At 35.7% G+C, this 22,242-nt stretch overlaps 1 protein-coding gene across 4 annotated transcripts in view; it reads right to left on the bottom strand.

Moving 5' to 3' along the window:
• Window positions 1-1,203: 1,203 nt before the first annotated feature.
• Window positions 1,204-22,242, bottom strand: part of trappc8 (trafficking protein particle complex subunit 8) — a 52,975-nt gene continuing 31,936 nt past the window's right edge. For all 4 annotated transcript variants that reach the window (XM_042746727.1, XM_042746728.1, XM_042746729.1 and 1 more), the window contains 9 exons: window positions 21,713-21,890; window positions 15,221-15,317; window positions 13,777-13,845; window positions 13,437-13,486; window positions 13,130-13,318; window positions 12,093-12,194; window positions 5,349-5,491; window positions 2,459-2,548; window positions 1,204-2,367 (listed from right to left, as the gene is read on the bottom strand). In XM_042746727.1, the coding sequence (XP_042602661.1) occupies window positions 2,133-2,367; window positions 2,459-2,548; window positions 5,349-5,491; window positions 12,093-12,194; window positions 13,130-13,318; window positions 13,437-13,486; window positions 13,777-13,845; window positions 15,221-15,317; window positions 21,713-21,890 (1,153 nt within the window). In that variant the 3' untranslated portion in view covers window positions 1,204-2,132. The remainder of the gene's footprint in view (window positions 2,368-2,458; window positions 2,549-5,348; window positions 5,492-12,092; window positions 12,195-13,129; window positions 13,319-13,436; window positions 13,487-13,776; window positions 13,846-15,220; window positions 15,318-21,712; window positions 21,891-22,242) is intronic.

Genomic DNA, 22,242 nt, shown 5'->3' with positions numbered 1-22,242 from the left:
TGTAAAGAAACAGAAACGCACTGAGGTGAAAAGGAAGGAAGCGAGAACAGAAAGGAAAGGTATAGGGGAAGGGGGCGGTGAAGGGGAAACAGAGGGAACAGTTTTGCATTTAATGAATAAAACATCCTAAACTCTTCAGAGCTTCAACCTGCTTAATCCCACACACCATTCCTGAGTTTTAAAGGTATATAAATAAATTGTTTCTACATTTTACAGTTTTAAGTCAGACACACTGACTTTCAATTATTAGTCAAAAAATGTAAGCCACTGTAAACTTTCTGCGTTTCTGAACACGAGCGCGCGCAAGTCCAATTGCACGTGAGCGCTCACTCGGTCTGAAACGCGTAAAATTATGCAGCGGCGGGAAGCTTTGGTTCAGCGGGCTACAGTAACCATCAAATCCTTCCCTCCAGCGTCCAATATAAGATTCAAAATGTATAAGCGAGTCGATTTGCACCTGGAGGGACAGAAAAACACGTATGTAGAATCCAGTAGTATTAAAAAATTTACAATTACAGGCTACAGGCATCTTAATAATACACTAACATTCAGTGTATTAATGTAAACCATGCTTGCGAATTAAAATGATTTTTATTAAAACCGCATGATAAAAAGCTTGAAAAAAAAGATAAAAAATTAATTTGTGACAGAGCAAAGTAGGAAGTATTAAAAAAAAAAAAAAAAAATCAAATAGGTGGGTGCACCGTTATGTCTATTGCTGTGAAATTCATCACATTCCTGCCAACATCAACAGAATTACGTTGAAGCATGTTGAGCTTTCCAGCTAGTTTTTGTTTCAGGGACAAATTGCATAACATTGTAGACAAACCAAGTTGTTCCCCATTCGAACAGTCCAACCTCACAAAGTACAGTGCCACTGACCGAACCAGCCCTGTTGAATGACACAAAAGACAATAAAAACATTTCTGGCAATATTCTCAACCTTAGTTTTGCTACATTTGTTAAACATTTAAAAAGCAAATAGCCAGGCACAAAATGAAAATTACTATTATTAAAAACAAGCCTCGCGTTCAACATTTACCACAGCATGTTCAATTACATGCTTCAAGGGGACTGCATATTATGGAAGAAACTTGTGTGTTGTGATTGGTTAGATGGTACTTGATAAATTAATATGGCAAATTACACTTCTTAAATAAACCAAACATTTAAGAAGGCAACAGGCAGCCGGGTTCTTGGTTCCATTTTATTCTATGTACAGTAATTTGTTATAAATATAATACATCACTTTTTTATTTTTTTCTCAGAAAAGCAGTCATGTAGATACATTTAAATAACAGTTTGATCATAGTGGTGGAGATGACAGAATGAGAGCTGGGGTGGTGGGAGAAGATGATTGGTTTGTAGAAAAGTAAAAATTTTCAGAGGAAACAGCACAGCCAACCCACACAAAGATGCACAAACAAAAAATATGCCTTTACACTGACTTAAAAGTCTATGCTGTTTGACTGGGCAACATGGATTCCGCATTTCCTCACAGGGTCACAAACATTCAGATCCTCGTTGGACTTCACAGATTCCACTGGCTTCTCATAAGTTCCACTTAACACCACATTTGCAGCCAGACTGAATAAGGAGAATATTTTGTCCTTTCAACAGCTGCAATGATATCAACCGGTTACAGTGTTGTGTTTCATCTTCTGGTTTTAAGATCAAGTTTTTGTGTGTGTGTGTGTTACTGTGGCAACAGAGCAGGGCAGTATGAGGCAGAGATGCATAGCCATTTACATTACCACATGTTTGGGATCTTGAACAATTAGTTCTAAAAACAAAAAGATTTCATAAAACAAAAGCAAAAATCTTCAAAAAATACATGGCTGACATGAGAGATAAATTAACATGAAGAAAAAAAAAAACAGATCCAGTCACGCTTCAGGTGCATTTAAGACAAAACATCTAAAGTCTGTGTTTAGCTCACCATTGCAGACCATACAAGCACATCAGATGCAGTGTTAAGTTGAAATGTGTGTTCAAGTCTTTTTAATTACTTATCTCTCTCAATTAGATTTAGTTTTAGCAACAAGTAGAAAAATCTTGGAGTCCAGTCCTTTTCATTTATTTAGGTGGGCCAAGAACTTTGAAGAAAGGTTGGATCAAAGTTGCGGAGTTACTCAAACGCTGTTGATGATAATGAGGGCGGGCATGGCGCTCTGCTGGCTGGTCTCACACATAGCGCTGGTCTGTGCCAACTTGGCGAAGACACGGGGTGTGCCCAAATTGTAAACTCCAGCCTGGAAGAAACAAGCTTTCAAGGAAAGCCTGTACACCTCTTGAGCCTGGAGCTGTAATTTATATTGGGTCTGGCCCAGCCAGCTAAAAGAACCATGCACTTCCAGTGACTCCGGGCTGCAAAGATAGACAACAAGAGTGTGAGATGGCTTGTAAGTTCGATCTCCATATTTCGAAGATTTTGGGATCGGGAAAACCTGAGCTGTACCTGGTGGTTTTATGCCGCAGATCAACAATGACGTCTACCTGAGCCAAGGAACAGTTGGACAACATCAGGGTGACTGGAACCATACATAAACTAGAGAAGGAAAAAAAAAATGTCTGGAATATCAAATATTCAGACGTAGGTCTAATTTTTGAAATAGCAATGCTTTGTTCATCCTCTACAAAAGCAATTATTCAGTTGAAATATGCAACGGAATATATCAGAACTTGCGTCTCCTCATGACCTTGTATCGGAACTCAAACATGCGCCCAAGTTTTAAAGCCAGACAAAATTGATTATTCAATTTTTGTTAAACTTTGTGATGTAAAATACAGCACTCAACTTTTATCTGGATATTACTTTGATCAATGGGTCTCATAACGTCTGTTAATCCCATACTGGTGTGCAGCAACTTTAAGTCATTTGTCCTGAAGCACAAATATGGATGCACTAACCCCCTGACTCTGGAACATTCATCTCATCATGCTACAAGATGTTTGGTTCAATTTCCTGGCAAATTTATGTTCTGTATGGCAGTGCTGTTGCACAGTAAGATGAGTTTGACCCGGTTTTAGGTCTTCAATTTTGTTCCCTCACTCCAATATCCTTAAATTAAAATAAATAAAAAAAACAATGCTCAAAGAGACCTGAAATGAAGAGAAATGAAACAATGAACAATTACTTTAAACATGTAAAGTTGGCATTAAATTATTTTTAAAAATTATTTAATTTTAATTATATTTATTTTTAATTATTTTTTAATTATTATTATTGTATATTTTTTACAATTAAAATTCAAATAAAGCCTATTTTTTAAATGCATGTTAAACATCTTGTTTTGCATGACTCATTGATGTTTATGTTTAACATAACATTTGTTTAACATGGATGGATGCACTTAATTTCACTTCTTTTGGACTGATGAACTGCAACACCCACTGAATGCCATTAAACAGCTTGGAAGATCAAAGACAATTTTTAATATAACTACGATTGGATTCATCTGAAAGAAGAAAGTCATATACACCTAGGATGGCTTGAGGGCGAGTAATTCATGGGGTAATTTTCATTTTTGGGTGAACTAACCCTTTAAGTAATCATTTAGTTAATCATTTAATCATTTTAATAATTGAATCATTAGTTTAATCAACCAAATACCTCCTTAGTTTCTTATTTTCCAATACGAAAGAAAAGATCTGTCTCTTAATCGTGTTAAAATCGGAAAATTGTTGTCCTTGTAAATTTACACAGTGTTTAAAGAATTAGTTATCTTCCAGAGTAAAAATTCCTGATAATTTACTCACCCTCATGTCTTACAAGATGTTCATATCTTTATTTCTTCAGTCGAAAAGAAATTAAAGTTTAAAAGGAAAACATTCCAGGATTTTTCTCCATATAGTGGGCTTTAACAAGGATCAACGGGTTGAAGATCCAAATTGCAGTTTCAGTGCAGCTTCAAAGGGCTCTACATGATCTCAGCTGAGGAAAAACGGGCTTATCCAGCCAAACGATCGTTCATTTTGTAAAACAAAAAATAAAAATGTACAGTATATACTTTTTAACCACAAATGCTCGTCTTGCTCTAGCTTTGCGATGCACGTCCACAACTTTACACATTACCGTGACATAGGCAGAAGTAGTACCGAACTCCATCTGATTTTCTCCTCCAACGTCAAAATCGTCTGACATGTTTTTTTTACCATTTTTTTTTTGTAAAGGGCAACTGATTTAGTCTTTGCAAATTCGCTTTGTAAACACTGGGTCGGTACTTCCACCTACGTCATGCGTGACCTTTCCAACGTGACTATGTAAAGTGTTAAGTTGTGGACGCACATCGCAAAGCTAGTGCAAGTCAAGCATTTGTGGTTAAAAAGTATATACATTTGATTCATTTTTTTTTTTCTTTAGAAAATGACTTATCGTTTGGCTAGATAAGACACTTATTCCTCAGCTGGGGTCATGTAGAGCCCTTTAAAGCTGTCCACTATATGGAGAAAAATCCTGGAACGCTTTCCTCAAAAACCTTAATTTCTTTTCTACTGAAGATAGTTAAGACATGAACATCTTAGATGACATGGGGGTGAGTAAATTATCAGGAACATTTTATTCTGGACGTTAACTAATCCTTTAAAGATGGAATGTAATGGAAGTAGTGACATATCTTTTCTACTGCACTGATGTAAATCCAGGTAAAATGTAAAAATGTAGGGAGGGACTTGGTCATATTTGTCGGTTGTTGATTGGTTCTGAATGTGAGCTTGAGGTTGACTGTAAGAAAGGGGTGGACTTTAAGCAGAATAAATGATTGGAGAAGTCTGGCATTCATCACTCTGTTGTTTTTACAGGAAGATCCAGTTATAACATTTGGATTATGTATTACTAGGCCAAAATTTAAAACACTCGTATAAATTGTTAACTATAAGATAAATAAGACAAATTTCGAAAATAGAGAGAATTTCCATTTCATGTCAACTTTAAAGGAGTTTGTTCATGTTACCTGTGTGCTCTTTAAACCGTAATTCTTCTCCATTGTGTTTCGCATTTCAGTGCGCTTTTTAGCCGTTGACTTAGGACTGGCATTTGTTCCTCACAGAACGAACAAACAAATTTCTGAGAGCACATTCACACAAACCCAAGGCAATGAGTGATGACTGAGTGCGCATCAGCTCGAACCGGTCCGGTTTATCTCCATCTTTCATGCGGACACACCTATTTTCCACGCACCACTGCAGAGCTAGGCCAGACAAGTGCTCCTGTGGGTGTCACTGGGCACGGGAACATTAGTGTGCATCTGTGTGAGTCTTATCACCTCAGAAACACAGTCAGCGGATTTTGGCTAACCGATTCAGTTCTCTTTGAGCTTTTCAAAAGTGTTTGTTTGCGTGCACTTTACCTCTTTTGTGGGAAGGGATGATCATAAGACTCTGGGTAGTGAAGACAGGTCTTTATGAGGTGGGAAAGCTGTTCCAGCGAGGGCTTGCTTACAGGAGGAGGAACGTCAGGCTTGAACTTCAGAAGCACCATTTCCTGAGTTTCCTAATTGACAAAAAGCATAAGTTTGATTCATTCTGAAAGCTTAAGGGAATTGTGCTAGCAGAGGAAATTGCTTTGTTAACGAAAGCTTTTTATTCGGTTTAAAGTGTGTGCGTGTGTGGTTCAGTGAGGAGAACGTGGTGGATGAGCCAGGATGAACGCAAAAGAGACGAAAGCACAAGCTCACGTGAGGGTTTCTATAAAAAGACTTTGAGATCAACATGTGTGACACCATTCCCTCACGTGTGGGACTTCTTCTGCCATGAATGGGTGTTGCTATGCAACGGCGTGCAGAGAGAGATTTCAGACTGGATGGAATCGTGCCCAACAGCAGGAGGGGAAAAAATGAATGGATTACATGGCAATTGAAAATGTACTTATATGACAGTTTTTTTTAAGTATTTCCAAGCTAAAACTAAAACTAAAAAAAAAAAAAAAAAAAAATTTTAAAGAAATAAAAAATCATTCTAATATGCTGATTTGCTGCTCAAGAAATATTTCTGATTATAATTATTATTTTAGATGAACTGCATAATATTTTTTTGTGGAATCCATGATACAGTTTTCTGTTTTTCACCTCAGGATTCTCTGATGAACAGAAAGTGGAAGTAAAGTTAGAAGAACGGCATTCATTTGAAATCAGAAACATTTGTAACATTATAAATGGCTTTACTGTCACTTTTGATCAATGTAAAGGTGAGTAAATGATGGCAGAACAGTAATTTCTAAATGAACCACTATTTTTACACACAATGTCATACTTGGCATCTACTACACTTACATCCATGCGCACACACACTTTTCAATGTGTAGTCGTCAAATCAGCAGAGAGCTGTCACTTTGTACAAAACACCCACACAGAACGCTCCGATTCCTTCACCTTGCTAATACCATATATTAAATATTTGTGAAACACACAGACATACACACTCCCACACAGTCCTGCTTTTTCTACTGCTTATTTGCACCATTATAGATATACAACAGGCAAGATTATTCTGCACAGTAAACACATCACAAGGAAACACATTAAACATCTGAATATTAATCTACAAATTCAAACACAGGGAACCTCTAGTTTGGAAAGGTGACACGCAGATCCAAATGCAGACACAAATGAAGGTCAGAGTCTCTGCTGCCTGGCTCTCTGACCATTTAAAGCACCTTAGGATGCATCCATCTTCATAAAGAGCAGACTCACTTATAATGCTCTCAAAGTCACATTGTTCTTGCACTCTGTCTCAGATGGAGAAAATAGAAAGTCGAATTATGAGAGGAAGACTTGAGCGAGAGCCAGTGCAGAAGACTGTGTGTATTTAGCTTGTATTCGAGGCCAGCCACCTCCTGAAGTGAGAAACACAAAGGGATAAACACAAAGTGCAAGGTGCCAAATGCTTAAAAAGACTAGATGCAACAGCCACAAAAAATTCCTCTCTCGAGGTCTGAGTTTGTCTGTAGGACTCTCATATTCCAGTGAACTGATCTGAGACTCCTGAGAAAGTGTTACAACCCACCGAATGTTCAATTTATTGAACATCACAGTTTTTGCAAAGAGCATAAGCAAATTAAAGGGGTAGTTCATCTAAAAAAGAAAATTAAGCCTTATTACTGAATGAATTACTCATCCTCAAGTCATCCCAAACCCTTAAGACCTTTGTTTATCTTCAAAACACAAATTAAAACCCGAGAGATTTCTGTCCTTCCATTTAAGGTTCTTTCCACTAAAACTTTGATCCTTCATAAAGTTCAAGAGATTGTAAAAGCAATCCTAGGGCTGGGAGATATATCTAAAAAATGTTTCACGATATTATGTTTCATATCGGTCCCTTTTATTTTTTTTTAATTTGATTTTTTGTTTAATATTGAAAGTAGAAAAATGAGATAAACTTTTTCGTTTTTACATTTTTTTTGAAACTGATCTGCGCTTAATTTGAGTTTTTTCTTTCAGTAGAAAAATGAAAAAAGCTTAATGAACCGTATTCGATTCTACACGTGGGTGGGAATTTCAGACAAGAAAAAAAAAAAAACGATCAAACTGTCATCAGTAATGTTCCTCGCCAAAAAAAAAAAAAAAGAATACTATCCTCTGCCTTAGCCTAATTGAGAAAGTCAATACTGTGAATTTAAAACAAAGAGCATGCATTAACGTCAAATACCTTAAGGTAAGATTTTGCTAAAATAGGCATTCAGTCCTATATTGGTTCATGTTTTGCGCTAAAGCTGTCATTCTGTTGTTGTCTTTATCAACAGGACGACACATTTGTAGTCCATTTTTATTACCATATGACTATAAATGACAACTTATTAAATATTTCCCCTCTTGAGGAAACAAAAGAACATTCAACTAATTCTCAAATAATGAATTTAAACTGTTGTAGATTGCTTGCATATTCTGGTGCACTTCAATACTGGTCTGGTGAGGGACATGTAGTCGTGTTTTTTCTCTGTTTTATTTAACTAGGGTAACTATCCTTATTAGAGCGTCTACCCTTTTTTTTCCGAAACACACACACAAAAATTCCTGCTCGCACTTACCCATTTTAAATCGTTGACTTTCACTTTTCATTCTTTAAGCGGATGCAAATCTGTCATAAAAGATATGCATCTCGTTTCATAAAGAAGGATACAGTAAGGTTTGGTGGAAAACAAACCAAATGGCAATTAATTACATTTAATGTAAATCTTGTGTACATTCCTGTGTGCGAGTGGCACAAGTGAGACTAAATCAGACTACAGTTACTTTTTATAGAACATATTATTCAACAATAGAAATAAATGATTCATCGTTTATAGAATCTCTCTAATTCCTCTTTTTTTTTTTTTTTTTTTTTTTTAAATGTTCCTTTCTAAAATTACCGCTTATATTACACTCAAAAGTCTTCAGTTTGTGCGGACATTCACACAGTTATCATGTCTATACAGCATGTTGACCAATACAAATAGAATTAGGGGTGCGAAGTGTTTAACAATCAACTACTGATGAACGCATTATTTCTTATTTAAATGAATCACTCTGAACCATGTATTATTATGTATTATTGAAAGGCTTTTGTCTTTCAAACTCATTCAAAATAACACATTCTCAAATTTTTATTACTCAAACTATTTGTCCTCTGAACCTCTTTATTTACTTTAAAGGGGTGGTCACAGCAATTCTGTAAAAAGACAATATCTCCCTCGGCGGTTAAAATTATCGTAACTTTGCAGATGTTTTTTCAAACAGCAACATTACACACTAAAGGTTAAAAAAAGTGAAAAATAAAGTGATCCTTTAAGTACCCTCTGACATATGAATGGTCATATGGCACAAACAAATGAAGGTAAAACATAAAATATTTCAAGTAAGTGGTATGATTTATTTTAATTTTACATTTTTATGATTTAATTACTTTTCAGCCTTTCATTAAACTCTACACCAGTTAGGTCAAAAGTAATCAAAAAGTAATCTGACTATATTACCTAAAACGTGAAATGTAGTGGATTAGTTACTGACTACTTTTTTTTGTCATGTAATTTGGAAATCAGTAACGGATTACAATTTTGGTAAAATCTACCCAGCTCTGGGAATATACCCAATTCACTCTTTCCTTTTTGTATTAGTGTTCAAAATAATTTTGAAATAATTAATAATATTTATAATAATAATAATTAATTACTTTAATTAACCAAACAAACTTAACCAGGGTAGGATATAGCCTGCCCTGGCATGCCCAGCTGATGCAAAGCATAGAATTTATCTTCACAGAAGAAAGCCCTAGGCTCTGCCACAGAACAGGTTGTGTCGAGCCATTCATTTGTCTGGTTGTTTGATGGGGAAAAAGATTAATGTAGTTGCAATAAAAAAGTTTAAGAATCTGTACAACTTGCTGCAGCAGAAGTATTCTGCCGCGCGGAACTGCAGCAGGACTGATGACAGCATGGTTTGATCTTTTTTTTTGTTCTGACCAATCAGCAGAAAAGGGGAGTTTAATTCCCGCCCACGTGTAGAAATCGAATATTCAAGCTGTTTATTCATTTTTCTAACCCTGAACCGAAAAACTAAAAATTAAGCCGAATGTTTTTTCGTTTTTTGCAAAAAATTAAAAAACGAAAAAGGAGCTGTTTTTCATTTTTCTACTTACAAAATTAAACAAAAAATCAAATGACCAAAAGATACACGGACCCATATCAGTCAGTATCGGTAATTATTTAAAAAAAAAAACAAGAGCAGAAGAAAAAAAGGTTTATATTTAACCACTGTATTTTTTATTTACCCAGTTTATTAAGACAAACAACCAATTATTTAAATTTTAACAGTCAAACACAAAATAAAATAAATATCTCCATTCTTGTATTTTATTAAAGTTAAAGAAACTTCACACAGGAGGGCGCAATGAGCGAAATAATGCACCGCATTAAACTGTTTATTCAATGCAACAAAATCATGATATTATATATATATATATATATTATATATATAACATATATATAAAATATATTTATCATAAAAACGAAGTCTAAACTAACATAAATAAATCAAATATAATTTCTTAAATTGTTTAATAAGTTATTATGAAAAAAAGAGTGTGTTAATTAATGCATAGCTTAATACAAAAACCTTATGTTTTATTCAGAACACACAAACAAGTTAAAATAGGAGATTTTAAATAAAATTTTACATTTAAAATAAAAATTCATATTCAAATGCAAATGCAAAAACGGTGCATTCGAATTTTAGGTGTGCCTCCTTTTAGATGTGCGTCTGGGAGCCTTATCAGTGGCTCACAAGATGCAGTGATGATGATGATGATGATGATGATGTAAGTGTCATTGTTGTAGTTTATTGTTTTTGTTAACCTATCAAGTTGAACCCACGAAATGCGCCGCTGCTGCGTTTTTATTCAAAATACTAGAGAAATATAGTAGCTCAATATGGAGAAGACCATTCACACAAAACGCATATTTGGTGCATTTTCGAGACGGACAACTTTGACTGTTGTACCCACGTCTCACACAAGAGATGTATAGAAAGCCATGTAAAGTTAAAAGAGGTTCAACTTTTGTCTCGGGAATTGTAGGGGTCTTATTCCATTCCAGTGCATCTTTGATGCATCTTGTTACTCATCGCACAGGCCTATATCATGCACTATACCAAACATTTTTTCTATAGTTATCGATTAAGTGGTACCATCGATAAATACCGATACCATTTTATCGCCCAGATCCACAAGTAATCCACATTAATCTAAGCCTTCTGGAGTGCAATATTGATTTACACGTAAGAACAAACCTCTTCGGTTCTCATGCATCACTTAAGCACATTTGTGACTCTTCAGAAGATTCAGATTAAACATTTTTGGGTGAATTATCCCTTTAACACACTGTGATATCAGTCTTATGTAAGCTCATAGAAGCATGGGACCACGCACTGAACATTACAAATGTAAAACAGTATAGATGTTTTTCTCTTACAACAAAAGAAATCCTTGGAGTGCAATGAAAAAAAAAACAACCCTCTGATTGTTTACGTCAGTGTAATGTACTACATTTTTTCCTCCACAAGAAGTACCCAAGTCTCCAATAAAATCACACACAATGATTAGCTTCAAGGTCCATCTCCATTTTATTCATCCTTGAGCAGTGAGCACCAAAGAATCCTTCCTTCCAACCTTCACCTTTCTTAATAAAAAAAGTCAGAGGACACGTACACCTTTCCCCATATATCAAGGTCAGGAGACTGAAATGATTTATTTTATCACTTTCTTCAAAGTGCCTTTATAACCACCCATGCCCTGAAAAAGCATCAAGGCTCTGACACGCATAAAAGCGACTTGCACCGAGAGATGTCCATTACTTGAGCTACAGTGAGAGATAAACACAGACCTGAATTAAATTCATTTTGACCTTGTTTCGATGTGTTGGTCTCATCTGTGGCTTACTCAATCAGAAAGGAATGCTTAAAAAAAAGTGCACCTTCAGCGGGCCCTTAAGTGTTTCAGTTCAGTGCTCAAGTGCATTATCATGCTTGATTTAACCGTCTACCACAGCCAGTCGGTGATGAATTAATTCACTAAAATTAATTTCCACGCTATCAAGCGTGTTTGACTGCTGCAGGTTGAGTAAGACATTTATCTTGCTGTGTCAGACAACAAGACAGATATTAAAATTACAGGCCAAAAACAAGATGCCATTTGCATATTAAGGTTAAAGCTTCTGTTCAGAGGATTGTTATTTGAGTTCAGGTTCTTTGCCACGAGGGGTCTTTTACTGACACACCGAATGCTACAGGCAAAAGGAAGCATAATAAAGAAAAAAAAAGGTTCTTATTTCGTGCTCACCCAACTGAGTGCTTAACTTGAGTGTATTAGGATGAAGACATCTTGGTCTATCAATAACTGACATACAAAACATACACACACACAAAATATTATTTGCTCATTCGCTCAAGTATACACTTACCAAGCCTCATTGAAAAGATACAATGGTCTCTTGCACTAAAGCAAGTGACTCTATATTCCTTATAGACTGACTCTGCATTCATGCACATACGTATGTAAAGCACCCACATGAAAAGCGCTGAATAGCAAGAGAGAGTCATTGTGAGATAGTGTGTATGTGTAAGTACCTCTTTCTGGGAGAGCGAGCAGGCCTCTTTGCCAATGGTTTGCAGTGCAACGTGAAGCTGCCCCTCTAAAATCAGCTGTTTGTTATCCTCCACAACATATGCCTGAAATGACATCATATGATAAATACAATGATATTTGTCCTCAAATCTTAAAGCATTAGTAATGCCATGCATTAATTACAACAAAACTTCAATGAGGAGTTGATTTTCTATTTGACAGTACAAGTGATCAATGCCAATGCTGTTAAACACTGGTGCATTCATCCAAAATTAAAACTAAAGTGCAAAATGCTTAAGCCAATTAGTTTGGTGAACAAATATAAGTTAGTGGCCAGTTGGCTGGTAAAGCTTTTAGAAATCACCTTGTATTATTATCTTTTAATAAGGTCTAAATCGGGAATCTTGAACAGAAATGACATGGGTGCCAGTTGAACAGTTAAAGTGTTTTAAAACCACTAAGTGTAAGTTCATTAGTAATGTATGAATTAATGACAATTGTAAAAAATGTTGACAATTACTTTTTATCCCCATCTACTATTGAAGGAATAAAGAACTATATGCAGATTTTGACTATTTCTTACTGTTAAAAATAGTTTTCTAAACAATTTTAAATAATCATCATTACTTTCATGATTTCTGAAAAGTCCTTACTAAACAAAACAAAAAAACCCCGAAAACATTAATTTCATCAAATTTGGTAAATGTGTTATTGTACTGTCTAGTAAATAACAAATTGCTGCTTTAATATCTTAGGTTAACATGTTAACTTTGGCAGTTCTTAAAAAAATTATATATATAAATATATATATACTAATTATATTGACTACATTAACTAATTAACTAACATTAAATACAAATTGTCAAAAATTAATATAGCTATAGCTACAAATATACCCCAGCGACTATATATATATATATATATATATATATATATATATATATATATATATATATATATATGAATAAAAAAATACTGAATTAAAAAATATTCACTCTTCCTGAATCAAAATAAATGCTGGAACATTTCGTCAGGGTACCTTCCAGAGGACGATGATGTCAAGCTCTACTTCGCTGCATTTTTTGACAATATTTGTCACACCCTCATCAGTCCCGCTCTGCCTCCGCATTTGACTAGCACCACCTGTGGAAACGCCCCCTCTCCTGGGTTCAGAGGGCAGACCACTCCGGAAGAAAAAATCAGCACATGGAGTGGTAGAGCTGACAATCTAATGAAAGAGAAAAAGACAAAGAGAGTGAAACACAATGAGGACTGTTGACAAGCTGAATGAAGACGATAGTCAGTGATGCGATCTGAGCTAGCAGTGAGAACAAAAGGGCTCTTACTTGTTCGTTGCCAAGGTTGAGGTCGGCAAAGGTGTATTTTTCTGAGGTAGCTGAGGCATTAAGGAAAAAAAAAAATGTCACTATGTCCAAACATCAGTATATTAACCACAGTTTGCTGCATTTTCATTGGCCGTGAGCAGCTGTGATTGCACAGGCAAAGTCACATCTAGGAATTTATTCAATTCGCTAAGAAAATTGTACACCTCAACATGTGGATTTTGGAAATCTGATTCACATCTTGGTCTTTCCAGACAGCATTTATGCAATGGTGGAAGTTTTGCATAAAAATACATGGAATACATGAGGGTTTGTGTATGTGTGCGTGAACTGGACGCCCCACCTTCCTCTGCTCTGCATCTGGTGGCTTTGAAGCACAGCTTCCCCCTCTCCCTGCTGGCCAGCTTAGAGTCTGCAAACACAACACGAAATGAAGTCAAAAAAAAGAAAGATAATGAGTGTTCATCCACTTACTCTCAGAACATCTTTCTTTTTGGTGCTCCCTCATCAGAGACACGAATACACAAATACAGTTCAGATGTCAAGGTCAGTTAATTAACTCTTCAAAGCAAAGTCAGAATTTTAAAGTGCATTTTGCTGTCCTTGCTCCATATTTCACAAGTTGTTTTCCATTTTTCTTGATTATTGCTTCAAAGGTTTAGTTTTAATTAGCCTCAGCATTTTTGCACATACCTTCATGTGAACTCAGGTCATAGTTACATTTACTTTAACACGTCATATGATAGTTTTGCATAGGATACTAATACAGCAGATGGCCGGAGCCAAAGGTTTAGTAGAAACATTTTATTTTTCTTTCAAAATGAAAAGTATTCAAAGACAAACAGCAAGACTGTATTCTTCATTTGTTTGTAGCTGTAGGTCCATGTTCCTCCATCTCCTCAGATTAAAGACACTCTATTCCTTCAGACCAATAAATTAATTAAAAGTACGGAATTAAAGAACTTTTCAGGCATATTATTTTAACTATTTACATTGTTATTAACTTTGCAGAATGATGCAGGCATAAATGCTACTAAACAACACCAGCCTGCTGTGTGGAACAGAAGATTGATTTTACACACTTAACAAGCAACCACTGATTGAGCTTTGGAAGTGTTGCGCTCAGTTAAATATGCATTGTTTTGAAGCCACAAGTTCTTGTTCACGTATTTTCACATCATTAAATATATTCGCCTCATCCAAGCTGACGGTACAGGATGAACGCATGCACACGATTCAATTTTCAATTTAGAACGCCACTAAAATGCGTATGCCTGCATGTTTCACACACTCAGCAAAATTTCAAAGTGACCTAATTTCATCTCAGCATTTCAGAGCAGCTGCATCACTCTCTGCAGAGTGTGTATGAGCGTGCGTTTCTCGCGCTTAAGGTTTTTTTTTTTTACACAGTATAAATGTTTTTATTTTAAGACACGCAAATATATAGCTGCCTTAATATTTGAAGAAAGTGAAGGGTAGAAAACTGTTTGATAAGAAACACTTGACGAGCAAAGGAAGAATCAAGATATTGATTTCAGTCTGAGTGCAAGATGAGGCAAGACGAATGAAAGGATATCATTTATGAAAGACCACCATTATGAAATTGTGGAAATTTTGCTATGCATCTCACTTCATGTTGGATGGAAGAAAAATTTCATGCACAGAACCACGATCCACAGACTACCAAGCAATGTGGAGCAAAACACTTGACCTTAGGTGGCTGCAAGAAGAATGAAAGTGTCTGCTAAGAGACTGCATGTAACCAGAGCATGCTGGAGGATTCGTACCTTTATCTCCCACAGGGTTGATGCACTTGTGCAGCCTCCACTGCCGACTGCTGCTGGACACCTGAACTATGTGAAACTCACGAACACCTGCTTCGCTCTGACAGAGAAAGGGAAGAGACAGCAATTTATTAAATTAAATTTAATTAAAATTATATATGTGTGTGTGTGTGTGTGTGTTTGTTTTTGTGCATGCGTGTGTGCGTGACCCTGGACCACAAAACCATTAATAAGTTTCAATTTTTCAAAATTGAGATTTGTACATCATATGAAAGCTGAATAAAATATAGCTGCAAGCAGCAATTACGGGGCCAAGCACTACAGGAGTAAGCTTCAGACGAATGGCTGGAATGAGTAATTAAAACCGTTTTAAGATTATTTTAGGCAAAATGGCTTGAAAACAATAAAGACAACAACTAGTAATAGGATTTATTGGCTTATCACGTTTGACCAGTAAGTGGCACTGTTACCAAATTAGTGTGGAATGGTCAGTGTGAGGTGACTACTGCACATACAAAATTTGGTGTCAGTATGTCAAAGCTTTGAAGAGATATAGCCTTAAGAGTCATTTTGACACAGTGCTTAAAGTTTATAGCGGCGCTGTACGAAAACGGTTGCGTCTATCGACACGAAATCCATAACTTTTTGTCAGCACAGTCTGAAGATGATTGTACTAGATTTTGGTGAAAATCGGACCAAAGGTTGATGAGGAGAGCAAAAAAGTAGGTTTTCAACATAAATCAAAATGGCCGACAGAAAGTTCGGCTTATTATGACATAATTGATATGTATATTGTCGGCATGACCCAAGAAATATTTTGAGACCAGTTTCATTGCAATAGGTCAATGCAATAAAAAGTTATTAGCATTTTTATAAGTGTAATTATTAATGGTTAATGAATGGTTTATTACTCTTGAACAATAGGTGGCACTGTTACCAAATTGATGTGGCATGGTCAGTGTGAGGTGACAATGGTACATACAAAGTTTGGTGCGAATATGTAAAAGCTTTGCAGAGATACAGCCTCAGATGCATTTTGGCATCTTACGAACAAATTCGTTGATGCGCTAAACGAAAACCGTTTTGTATATCAACACGAATTCCATAACTTTTTGTCAGCACACTCTGAAGATGATCCGAGTCAAATTTGGTGAAAATCGGACTAACGGTCTAGGAGGAGTTCGATCATGAATCAAAATGGCAGACAGGAAGTATGGCCAATTTTGTCATAATTGGTATCGATGTTCTCAGCATGACCAAAAGAATATAGAGAGACCACTTTCATTTCAATAGACCAATTTATTCAAAAGTTATTACCATTTTTTAGATATTTCATTACAACTTTTGACCACAAGGTGCCGCTGCCACCAAACTTTTTAAGTACCATCAGGGCATGGAGCCAAACATTTTTGTAATTATTTTCGTAACGATACGATAATGCGTTCAAAAAATACAGCATTTTAAAACATAATTAAAAATGGCCGATGCCTAAAATGGCTGACACAGGAAAATTGGATATCATTCGACTTGACATGACCCACTGAATCTAAAGAGACCAGTTGTGTGATTTTTGGCAAAACCATTCAGAAGTAATAAGCAAAAATGTGCATTTTTCGTATCTCCTGACCACTAGGCGGCACTGTGCCGAGACACTGCAGCTAGTCTCAGGTCATGCTTGTTATAACAAACTCCAGGTTTGGTCTCGATACGCCAAACCGTTGCGGAGATATAGCGTCACATGCATTTTTGCATGCTTTTCGTCAAATTTGTTCACGTGTCATTCGAGAACGGTAGAACAAATCAACTTGAATTCCATAACTTCTTGCCAGCATGGTCTGAAGATGATCTAAGCCAATTTTGGTGAAAATCAGACAAACCGTCTAGGACGAGTTCGAAAAAAGTAGGATTTGCGAACAATAAAATATAGCAAAAAAACTAAACCTTACAATTTCTGAATTTTGGTTTCCATTCGACTTGGCATGAGCCAAGGATTCAGAGAAAAATATAACTTTCCTTCTGTACCTTATGGTTCAAAAGTTATTAGCTTAAAGATATTGAAAATTTGGACAAGTGGTGGCACTAGAGAGTTGGAGTTAGAGACTCCAAATTTGCTATGGTTTATGTTCAGACTGTCCTCTATCAGGATGCCAAATTTCACAACTTTCCCGCAAGCTATGGGCTCCCATAGACTTGCGGCGGAAGCGGAAGAATAATAATAATAATAGGAATCCTAACAGATACAATAGGTGCCTAAACACCTTCGGTGCTTGGCCCCTAATAAGCTTTCCATTGATGTATGGTTTGTTAGGATAGGACAATATTTGGCTGAGATGAAAAATCGCCTTTTAAGTTGTCTAAATTAAGTTCTTAGCAATGCATATTACTAATCAAAACTTAAGTTTTAATATATTTATGGTAGGAAATGTACAAAATATCTTCATGGAACATGATATTTACTTAATATCCTAATGATTTTTTGCACAAAAGAAAAATCAATAATTTTGACCCAAGTGCTGTCAGTCGATAAAAAAATTATTTGCACATTAATCCCACCTAATATTAAAAATACTTTTACACTGCAATAATTTCACATTCAATCTTCAAATTAATGTAAAAACAATGTAAAGACAGTATATTTTTACATTTAGTCATTTAGCAGACGATTTTATCCAAAAAGACTTACAAATGAGGACAATGGAAGCAATCAAAACAATAACTTCTAGTTTAAGTGAACTTAAAACAATCTTCACATAAACCCATTATAATAAATGTCATATTTAGTTACCTGTGCCCTTCAGCAAGTAGGAAATATACAGAAATTGAATAACGTTATCAAACACTAAATTCTAATTTAGTATAGAGGATTCCTTAAATCCTTAGAGGTTATTAGGTTTTTTGGCAGCTATCCCTTTAAGAGCTGCCGCTGCTGAACGTGACGTGGATCAGATCTTTGGTGACTTAATGACTTAACTGACAACATAACTATGACATTGCATGCTCGTTTCTTCACACTTTGATATGAAATGCTAAAGGCTACACCGCGCACTGGCGCATTTGTGTATGCAATTGAAAAGCATGCACTTCGAGCAAAGTACTGTTTCCACATTTGTTTAAATCGCACATGCGCTGAGGAGAAGAGGAGTGCGCATCTGAAAAGTCTCACATTTGATGTGTTCGTAAAAAAATAAACAATGTTTTTTGTCAAGAAAAATAAGACCGAAGCAGCAATTGTGAGTGGGGTGGCCAATCCTAGTATAGCAAAATGGTAGTATAGCAAAGTCGCACATGGTTCGGCATGCTGCATATATATATATATATATATATATATATATATATATATATATATTATATATATATATATATAATATATATATATATATTAGAGCCCGACCGATATATCGGCCGGCCGATATTATCGGCCGATATGAGCTAATTGCATTTAAATCGGCATCGGCGTTTTATAACGGCCGATGAAACATAAAACCAGATTCTCATGCTTCACTCCTGTTATGAGTGTTGCCATAGTTTGCCCACCAGAGGGAGCTCTGCAGCTCCCCAGTTGACAACAGCGCCTGAAATCCACTACAGAAGAAAGCTATCAGCCGAGCCACTGAGATGTACTCTTTTGACGGTGAGTCTGTTGTTCGTCATGTGAAATGATTGTAGATTTAGTTCATACACTGTATATAAAAACAGTGTGGTAGTTCTAGCTAACGGTCCTATCATTATCACTTCTAAATATTCTGTAACATCACTTACAGCCGCTAATGCATTGCTATATTAGATTAGCCACAAAGCTAATACCATGTTTATCAGTGGAAGAGCGCGAACGTTAATAAGAGGTCAAACTATAACGTTAGTGTTTAACCTATTCTAAATATATCTGCAGTGTTTCCCACATAATGACCGTGTAACTGTGGCAGGGGGGCGCGTGTAGTCAATGACTAGAAGTTATGTACAGCGTGCCTCGAAAAAGACAACAACTGTTACGTTATTCTAACGCTAACATAGCTTCCTTTTTAGCAGGCCCCTTAAATGCTTGCTATTAACTTGAAGAAGGTGGTTCTTCTCAAAATTGACAGCGGTGTGTTCATGACACTAACGTTAACCATTCAACTTCGAATTGATTCCGTAATCTTCCGGTAACAGTAGGCTAACTTTACGTTTGCCAGCGCATGACGATGTTTTGATTCAGACTGCACAAAGAGAAGAGGAGAAGATATACGGGTCCGTGGTGAATGTGTCTGTGAGAGCAAATATAGTGTAGTTACAGTAACTACAGTAGGTGCGTCAGAAATGATTAAACCAGAGGGGACATGTAAATAAATGTGAGCTGAACAAGCGCTTTTTCTTCTTCTTTTTTTACAGATTGTTTCAAAGCAGCTTTACAGACATAACAGGAATATGTTGTAATAATATAGTTTAAATATAAGTAGGTAATAGGTAATACCTATTGCTTGACAAATAAAATATATATATATATATATATATATATATATATATATATATATATATATATATATATATAAAAATATATATTTCTCTATATTTCTCATTTTTGCCTATGTAGGAGATCCCTGTTTATTATTATTATAATTTTAATGATGACATGAGTAATGATACATGGTGATATTATTAATACACATGCTTATTCTTTCTCTGTCTCTCTTTCTGCCCTACAGATGGCTGAAAAAGGTGAGCGCTGTAGCAGCAAAGTGTGGGACTACTTCTGCAAAGATTCCTCTAATGCAGTGTATCTTTTGATCATTAAAAAATATATACTTTTGATGTGCAATTGTTTAGTCATTGAGACTGTAATCTAAGGCTTTTTTTAACATAATCCCTTCTGGAAAATGGTTTATACAGCCCACATACATAGAACAGGCAGATATTTTACTATTGAATGTTGTGGTAAGTGTAGTTTATAGGAAATGGGTCTAATATCCAGTTTATTTTCAAAATCAAAATATCGTCTTATAAATCGGCTCTTTTCGAGTTAATATCGGCATCGGCATCGGCCCCCAAAAATCCATATCGGTCGGGCTATAATATATATATATATATATATATATTTTTTTTTTTTTTTTCAATGTGTCACTCGTCTGCCATACTAATGCCAGTTAGTAGTTAATGGGTGTGCATGTTAAAGAGCTTAAAAATAGGTTATTGGTCATTATTAGACTTTTTTTTAAATTGATAAAAGAGGTAGGGCTGGGCGATTTGGCAAAAAAATAAAAATCTCGATTTTTTTCAGAACGTTTGACCAATTCTCGATTCTTTACGATTTTTAACTAGCCAACTTGAAAATGTAACTACAACATGATTCAAGTAGGGTTGTGGCGGTAAGGAAATTTTCCCACCGGTTAATCGACGTGTGATAACACTGGTAATACTGGTATCACCGTTGGGGTGGGGAGTGTTAGCTCATTTGAGTTTCCCTCATTTATTCACTTTCAAATGACTTGTAAAAGTGCATCGCGCATTTTACTTTCACTTTCAAATTAGCGGCAACTGAATTGCCGCTATTCAGCATCAAGCAATTGTTCGTTTGATTTTTCACTCTTTTCCTCTGATTTCTTGGTTTAAATAGATAAATAAAACTTAAAATCAGCAAACACTGTGGAACCAGATAAATAAGAAACATAGAACGTTTATTAGCAAAATGAATAAGAAAGCTTAGTGTAAAATTAAATAAAATACACAAAGTTTAAATAAAGTAATCAGCAAACACTGTGGAACCAAATAAAAAAGAAACAAATGTTAAAAAAAAAAAGTCCAGTCAATAGGCATTTCAAAATCTAAAATACTATAAAAAGTATTATTGTTAATATAAAAAGTGGGGGGCGGTGCCACGGTACGCAAATGATGTAACCGGTGTTGCCGCTTAACACCGGTATAACCGAAATCACCTTCTATTGCAGCAAGCCTAGATTCAAGTAGTTGTCAACATGATGCAAATGTTAAACAAATCACTTGTTAAATATCTTTGCAGAAAAGATGCATGAACTAAAACTACATCTTTTACAAACCTGACTTATACATATTATAAGTTCAGAAATAAAACAAGGAAAATGCTTAAAATACTCCCATCTTGCATGTTTTTCCTATTCCACTGCCCGTGTGCATCGGTCAATGCAAAATTGCATTCTGTGTGAATGGCACTCTACATATGGTCCTTAACTGAGCTCGTCACACATGAGCGGATAATCACGTGTGCCAGTGCAGTTGGATCATTCTTTTCTCTTTACTGTTATCATTGGCATATTGTCAAAGTATCTAATTCTAAAGTGAATATTTCTATTCAAAGTCGCAATTCCCTGATTTCTAAAAAAAAGCAAATCGTGGCAAAACATTAAATTCTAATTAATCGATATCGCCCAGCCCTAACAGCAGGTATTGAATATTCAATTGTGCATGCTTTAATGCAAATTAAAAGAGAAAGTACTAAGATGAAAAAAAGACACATGAGCAGTCCATGTGTGGGAAAGAGCTCACTGTGTTAATGTTCTCCACGTCCACAAAGACCAGCATGCTGCCGTTTTTGTCCTCTCCCTCCTGCCGTTCTTCGGACTCTCTCTCTCTGCCGTGCAGTGTGTTGCTGCGGCTGGCCGTGGCTCTGACGCTGAGAGAGCGGCTTGCGCAGATGAAAGCTGTGTGTCGAAGGACCCTGTGACTGACAGTATCAGAGAAAGCCAAGATGAGTCACTGGAAGTCATGTGGTAATTTTCAAACTCTAAATGATGTCAAAGGCCAATTAGTACTCTTTAAATAGCAGAAAGCAAATTTCCAAAATGAAAATACATACGTTTATGTCTGATTATCAGCCACTTAACAGCGCAAAACCACAACTGTTCAGCAGTAGCCAATGAAAGAAAATTAAAATATCTTTAAAACCCTATATATAAAATAAGTTATATTTTGGATATTTTGCCTTTATTAGATAGTACAGTCAAGGAGACACAGGAACAAATATTTCGCACTAATATTTTCAAATTCCTATTTAATCTGTTGAGTGCCATTTGGTG

This window comes from Cyprinus carpio, chromosome B20 (assembly GCF_018340385.1).
Source record: "Cyprinus carpio isolate SPL01 chromosome B20, ASM1834038v1, whole genome shotgun sequence".
Classification (NCBI taxonomy): Eukaryota; Metazoa; Chordata; class Actinopteri; order Cypriniformes; family Cyprinidae; genus Cyprinus; species Cyprinus carpio.
Note: the sequence above shows the minus strand (reverse complement) of the source record. Positions and strands in the feature narration are given on the sequence as shown.